This window comes from Myxocyprinus asiaticus, chromosome 5, assembly GCF_019703515.2.
Source record: "Myxocyprinus asiaticus isolate MX2 ecotype Aquarium Trade chromosome 5, UBuf_Myxa_2, whole genome shotgun sequence".
Lineage (NCBI taxonomy): Eukaryota > Metazoa > Chordata > Actinopteri > Cypriniformes > Catostomidae > Myxocyprinus > Myxocyprinus asiaticus.
Window position 1 is genome coordinate 25,645,328 of NC_059348.1, and position 7,302 is coordinate 25,652,629.

A 7,302-nucleotide genomic window follows, 5' to 3' on the forward strand; every position below is an offset into this window, starting at 1 on the left:
ATTTAAAGACAAAGCATAACTTCACATGAAAGCAAAAAAGTGGATGTTCAGTATTTATCAGCACTGAATGACAGTTAACCAAACTGTGTAGCGTAATTATTCATTTGCAGTCGATCCCTTTTGAGTGTTTTGGTGCATGGGGATGTGTGCGTTAGGGGTGGGGAAAAGAGATGTGAAAAGCAAGAAACACCGACAAAACGTTGCCACGTAATGTGGGGCTACTTGTATTCCTATCATCCTTCCCCGGGGCTTCAAATGCTCGTATATTTTTGCTCTCAAGCTCCCCCCTCACTGCCCGTGTGCGTCGTTTGAAGCACCGGAGAGAGGAGCTGATAGTGGCTTGTCCGACCTCCTACTATTGGGCGTCATCTGTGCCATCAAACATTTTCCGCCAGCTTTCTCATTCCCTCATTTGAGATTTCGTCGGAATGAGAGGAGAAAGTCTCTGGTATAGAACCTAAGAGGAAGTCACCGGGTAAGGCGAATGGTTGGAGACTTTTGGATTCCTTGTTTTGGAAATGTATATCGGTGATGCCATTTTCCAGAAAGACACATGACTGTCAAGTTAGAGAGCAGAAACCACGTTTGTTTGGATCCACACGGCACTAAGCTACGGATGTAGAACTCAAAATCGATCTTTTTGCCGAGCATAGAGTGATTGTTTATGGTCAAGACTAAACTCATGTTGATTATACGTGGAGGATATCGTGGGTTTCGGCAGTTTGCGTCATGACTTCCAGCTATGCTCATGTAATGGACAGACAAGCTACGCTAACTAACCGACTGGAGAATCCGATCACCGCAAATCAGGATCATTTACAGGCTAAGAAGAACTTTTCCGTGAGCCACCTGTTAGATCTGGAGGAAGCGCGGGAGATGGTGGGAGCTCAAGCGGAGGAGAGCGCAGCAGAGGCGGGCAGAAGTATGCTGGAGTCTCCGGGACTGACCAGCGGCAGCGACACGACACAGCAGGACAGTAAGTGAATGAGATATACACAACCCCTTTTAACAGCTCGAAACATTAGTAGTATAAGGTTGATAGTTCTTCTTTTTCTTCTTCTTATTTATTTATTTATTTATTTGTTTGTTTTTTGTGATTGCCAGATGTTAACTCGATAACATATTTTAAAAGTTAACAATGAAAAATGTGAAAATTATTATAAGAAAATGTTTCCAAGTTTCCCAGTTATAAATTATGAATAGTTGCTATGCATTTTCACATTCTACTATTCTCTGAATGGTAGGTCTATACACACTATAGCAGTACACAGAAAACAGCATCAATAGCTATTTTGCTTCTTTCATAAATAACAATCGATTTAAATTATTTGAAGGGAAAATAATGGTCAGTCTAATTGTTTTACACATGGAGCAATAGTGGTCTCGGGACTCCAAACAACCAGGAAGTCATTCTCAGCCAAACATGTGGAATGAGCTAATAGACGTGATTTGCACCTTTGAGTACAGAAGAGTGTTATGTTAGCAGATCTATAGCATGGCATCAGTAAATGTAGCCTACTGTACACTCTTATGAGTCATTTAATGGGCATGCACATGTACACAGCACGCCGTGAATGCCTTAGGCTTCATTTAGCCTATAGGCAGCAACTAATAATTCATTGAATTCATTAATGTAAACATTTGTAGTGTGTAGAACTGTTGCCTTTCATTCGTGCCATTTATCAAATATAATACAAAATAAATAAATAATAATAATAATAATAATAAAAAACAACTAAATAATATTTTAGGGTACACTTTGAAAGACAACAGAAAAAAGAAACAACAATTTTGCACACTTTGTAGCCTAGCCAAGGCTGCCATATCAGAAGGCCTATTTTATTTTATTTTTAATTTATTTAATATTTTCTTCTCAATAAAGCCAACAAGTGTGAATGTTTGGCTTTAAAAATTGTAAATATAGATAGTTTTAATTCGTAAAATAACCTTTGTCTTCGATGAAAAATAAATCTGGTGTACGTTTCAGATTTAAATTAGTCCAAAGTTGCATGAATGAATGACAATTAATTTGACTGAATGAATGACGAAGTCAGTAAAATAGGCATAATTATTCTTTCAAATAGTAAACAAAAATCAGACAGTGTACTTTTGTCCCACAAAAAGCATATTTATCTGCATTATGATTAAATGATTATCGTAAATCATTTCCAACTAAGTGTAGGCCTAACTCGTAGTGATAGGTTACATATCCGAGAACATTTTCTTTGATAACAGTACCATTAGGCGTTATTCTGCGTGTGTGTGTGGACGTCTTTTGATAAGCTTCATGTCGTGCGCGTCCAATATAGCCTACAACTTAAAATCTGTAGCCTGTATTTAAATCAACTAAGCCAAGAATGAAGTTCATTTAAAAAAGTAACTTATTAAACGTAAATTCAAGTTATTTGCTGGGCGTAGGCTCTTTGTCGGACAATACAATTATACCTAGGCATATAAACACAGCTATAGCTACTGTATGCGCGTCCATTTAGGCCTACTTGATACTTGATCACAGACGTTCATGCTCTGGTTGTGGTAGGGTACAACTGGACTAAAGGCACACCTTATTTAAGGTCACAAAATGTAGCATATATATATATATATAATTAAATGTTGATGGACCAACATCATTTGTGTGAAAAGAAATAATAACAGAAGTTTGTTGTGATTAAAATTCAGTTTTTAAAAAAGGTGGGGATGGGGTCAAATACCCCACACTTGGGTTAGTGATATTGTAAAGGTACAGGGGAAATAGTTCTAGGGAAAAATTTGTCAACTAATTCACATTATATTGAAACAGCAAGATGATTTTTTGATAATGCCTATTCAAAATAATTATTTCAGAAAAGGGTGCAACATTTCAATCACATTTGAAATTTCACAACATGTCAAGTATTCTACAAACAAATGAATCTCCATTGTGATTGGATCAGTTAATGTGTGCCCACTTTGATATAGTTTCATAACACATCTATCTAAAACAGTGCTTTTTATGGGGGTCTTTAGCTCCTGCTTTTTTACCCCAAATACTATCCATTCACTTATTGGATAGTTATTGAAAAACTTTGATTTAATTACCTTGAACACACCTGAAAATGATAAATAGGTATTTTGTCTCAAAATATATATGTGATAATTTCAGGGGTTCTCATTAGCTACATAAATATGCAACGTTTTAAAAATTATTAAATAGTGTCAGGAATATTTTCCTGAATAAATGGATCAGGAAAAGGTTGCAGTTTATAGTGACAAACAGGTGTTTAGGAAAGTAATGTGGTAGTTTTTGTTGCTGGTTTTTTTAGGGACAAAAAAAAAAAAAGGCCAAGAAATTTTAAGATGGTACTGGCCTTTTACCACTGGAGAATGCCAGATTAATTTTGTAGATGAAAATTGTGTCCCATTTGAAAGAAAGAAATAAAAGTTGGTCAATTACATGAGAGACCATGGGTAAATTATTTAAGAAAGAAAACTGATAAATTTAGTTTAATTTCATAGTACAATTTGGTTGAGGAATACACTTTAAAGTCTGCATGGTTGTTTATTACTTGATAGTTTTATGTGGTGAATCTTTTTTCCATTTCTGTAAGCATATATCATTTATGTGGTATTATGCCAATAAAACACAAGACTGGATGCCAGGCTGCATGATTCCCAAATGCACCAGTGACTTGAATGTGTTTGATAACATTTCCCTATAACTTTCATGTCAAATAAGTCTTTTAGAGTAGATTATTTGCTTTTGTATTGACGACTAGAAAAGGTTTTGCATGTAGGTTTTATTTGACAAATATGCATGTGTGGAAAAGTTTAAATTGGAGGAAATCTGCCCTTAATTTTGGACCAGTGCTTATACTAACGCACTAAATAAGCTTTTCTTGGTATACTGTTTTACTTGGAAAGGATCCCTACTTTTGCTTTAAGCGATCTGTTTGAAGAAATCTGTATTAATTCTCTACTGGTCCTTTTCACTGTGCCAGTCATCAGTTGAATAGTTCTAAAGGTTTTGAAATCTGAAGTTCTTTAAAATAAATGACTTTTTGCTGATTTTCAAACAGACTGATTACATATCACTATAGTTTGACTTTTAGTAATTTTGTTTTCCACCTGTAAGGTTCTAAATAAGTTCAAACCTACTATTAGAGATAATGGGAATATTCATGACAACATAAAATTTTTTTCACTGTATGCATATGTGTGTGTGCCACCTCAGATGAGCAACTGAACTCAGAGGAAAAGAAAAAGCGAAAACAGAGACGGAATAGGACCACGTTCAACAGCAGCCAACTGCAGGCTCTAGAAAGAGTGTTTGAGCGGACGCACTACCCCGACGCTTTTGTCAGGGAGGACTTAGCCCGTCGGGTCAACCTCACTGAAGCTCGGGTGCAGGTTAGTTATTTTTCATATTGGCCTCAAACGGTCAATGGAATAAAATTGTGCTCAGTGTGGTCACATTATGTGGATACATTAGTTATAAAAGCAGTGTAAAAAGATGTGCATCTTTTCATTTAACCCTCTGAGCTGAAACTATACAATACAATGCACCTTTACATAGCAAGGCTGCTCTTCACACTACAGTATATCAAACAGAATCCTTTGTGGTTTTACAGGTTTGGTTTCAAAATCGGCGGGCTAAGTTTCGCCGAAATGAACGTGCGATGCTGGCTAGTAAAAACGCCTCGTTGCTCAAGTCTTTCTCAGGAGAAGTAACAGCCGCAGAGCAGCCAATCGTGCCACGACCCGCTCCCAGACCCAATGACTACCTGTCCTGGGGCAGCTCACCATCATACAGGTTAGATATCTATCACAGTTTTTTTTTTTTTTTGTCATAATGAGATAATGTTACCCATGAATTCAAGGGTTTAAAGTATTTCAAGTTGATATATATATATATATATATATATATATATATATATATATATATATATATATATATATCATAATGATTACAGTGGCATGAGATTTGTATCTGCATGCATTACAAATTGGCGAGGAATGCTGCTGTTTAGGTTGGTGTGGACATGGTTGTGCAGAAGTTATAGAAATGATAAAAATGCTGGGTTATTTTCAACTGTTACATTCTGTCATTTAATGAAGAAAATAATTTTTACTTCTCTCCTTATTTTGTTAAAATGAACAGAAAACATGTTAACAGTTCATAACAAATGAGAGCCTTGTAGGCAAGCAAGCACCACCAAGAATAAATGTTAAAAATTTGAAACTATCACACTGTTTTAAAAGTATAACCATAACATCGAAACATTAAATGTGTTAGAAAGTGGTGTCATAGAATACCTTGCTAGCAAACAAAAATACTGGCTTCACATTTCTATTTTGAAACTCCTCAACCTGCTTTCCTGCTATGCTTCCATTGTAAATCTATTACTGTAAACATGTCTCTGTTTTTTACAAACTAGGGAAGTCTTCATACTTTTCTGTGGGAATCGACAGCCTGGAATTTTACTGAGAAATAACATTTTTGTCCAAATGTCAAACACATACATTTTACTTGTGTGGTTGTCCTTGCATTTCAGATCTGAAATATTACAGTATTATTTGATATTAATGAAAAGAGTGCAATCTTATCCTGACAACCTGACCCCTTCATTACAGTGCCATGGCAACTTATTCTCCATCATGTGCTAACAACAACACGGCCCAGGGCATGAATATGGCCAACAGTATCGCCAACCTGAGACTGAAGGCCAAAGAATACAGCCTCAACCAGGTACCCACTGTCAACTGAAGTGGACAGCGGGGCTGTCATTGACTCTATAGCACATGTCAGAGAACAACTCCCAAAGTCCCAACAAAGGCTTGGTGTCGCTGACCTAGTAGTATTGACATTAATGTTTTTTTCTGCCCTATTATATGTGTCTTTACTCTAATCCATCATCTCTCAAAGGAAAGGAAGCGAATAGAACTTCTCCAAAGTACAGAGCTTTCCTAAAGCAATGATTTACACAATGCTGTTATGTTCTTGGCATGTGGGGAAATGACATGTGGGAAAATTCAATTTTTTGGACAACACAAAATGGAAGTTCGCACTCACTGTGGCAGCATGAGTGTGGTCATCTCTTTGGAAGAGGGTGGCTTACTGTAGATTTTCTCGGGACTGCTGGCCACCGCATTTGATGACCACTGAGGAATTCACATACGACAATCTTGTGGACATCAGGGAGGTTTTAGGATTTCCCCTTGATTCCTTCTGGGACTTCATGACCATGCACTGAGGCCACAAAATTGAGATTTGGATATTTTGATTACTTGGAACTGGGTAAAAATTTGTTCCTTCATAAAAAATAAAAAAAACAAACAAACAAAAAAAAAAACATTGTTTTCAGTTTATATCAATGTGATGCACTGGTTATTTGTTCATTTTTGTCAAATAAAGAAGTGTAGCCATGTTACATATACAATATAAGTAATTTTAAACTTTGACATCTCTACCATGAGTCTGGAGCCTATTTTACCCATTTATATTGTCTAAATATATCTAAACATGTTATATTCCTTTGCAATAAAAATGTCCTTGCAATGTAATAGCACTGTGTTTGCCATTTCAGGTGTTGTAGCTCAAAGTGTTCTCAAAAGTCCTAATAGCCTTGTCAGTCCCAGATGAACACTTTTACATTTGTGACAATCACTGCAACAACTGACCACGCTTTTATGTTAAAGGAAGAGTTCACCCAGAAAATTCTGACATAATTTACTCAGCCTAATAGCATTTTCTACAAGCGATCCTACGAACGTTTGTTATTTTTTACGTGCGTTTCCCAAAACTTAACTTAACATGAACGTGTGAGGGCGTGCTTTAAATGCTACATAAGAGAGACACTGTCCATGCAACAGTGCTGAAATGTGAATGTATAGTGCTGCTCGTCATTGTAACTTTATTATATTTGTGCGTAACTTTACAATAATTTTTAATTTACCTCACTAATATTTGTTTACAAATATTATCTTAAATTTTCGACCTAATTAACTACATATTTACATACTGTTTTCAAATAATTTTGTGCAGAACGATCTATTTCTTTTACAAAATCTGCTTCCATAATCAGGTAAATATAAATAAAACATAGGTATCCTGATATTAAAGTTTTAGCATAAAGTGTAGATATTTAAAGTGTAGGTGTTTAAATTGTATCAAGTGTAATTTCGCATTTGTCCTGCAGGTATCTGCATAAGTCTATTTGCTTACGATGTTGTTTGCACTATACAAGTACTCCAGAGCACTCGTAAATCTACAAGCAGTTTCAAGTACTACTTAAGTTACGATGCTATTGGGAAACGGGCCGCAAA

At 35.9% G+C, this 7,302-nt stretch overlaps 1 protein-coding gene across 1 annotated transcript; it reads left to right on the plus strand.

The window, feature by feature from the left end:
- The first annotated feature begins 212 nt into the window (after window positions 1–212).
- Window positions 213–6,540, plus strand: LOC127441313 (paired mesoderm homeobox protein 1-like). The gene is made up of 4 exons (XM_051698566.1): window positions 213–976; window positions 4,211–4,386; window positions 4,608–4,789; window positions 5,611–6,540. The coding sequence occupies exons 1-4, from the start codon at window positions 730–732 to the stop codon at window positions 5,741–5,743; spliced, it is 738 nt and encodes a 245-aa protein (XP_051554526.1). The 5' UTR covers window positions 213–729; the 3' UTR covers window positions 5,744–6,540.
- The last annotated feature ends 762 nt before the right edge of the window (window positions 6,541–7,302 follow it).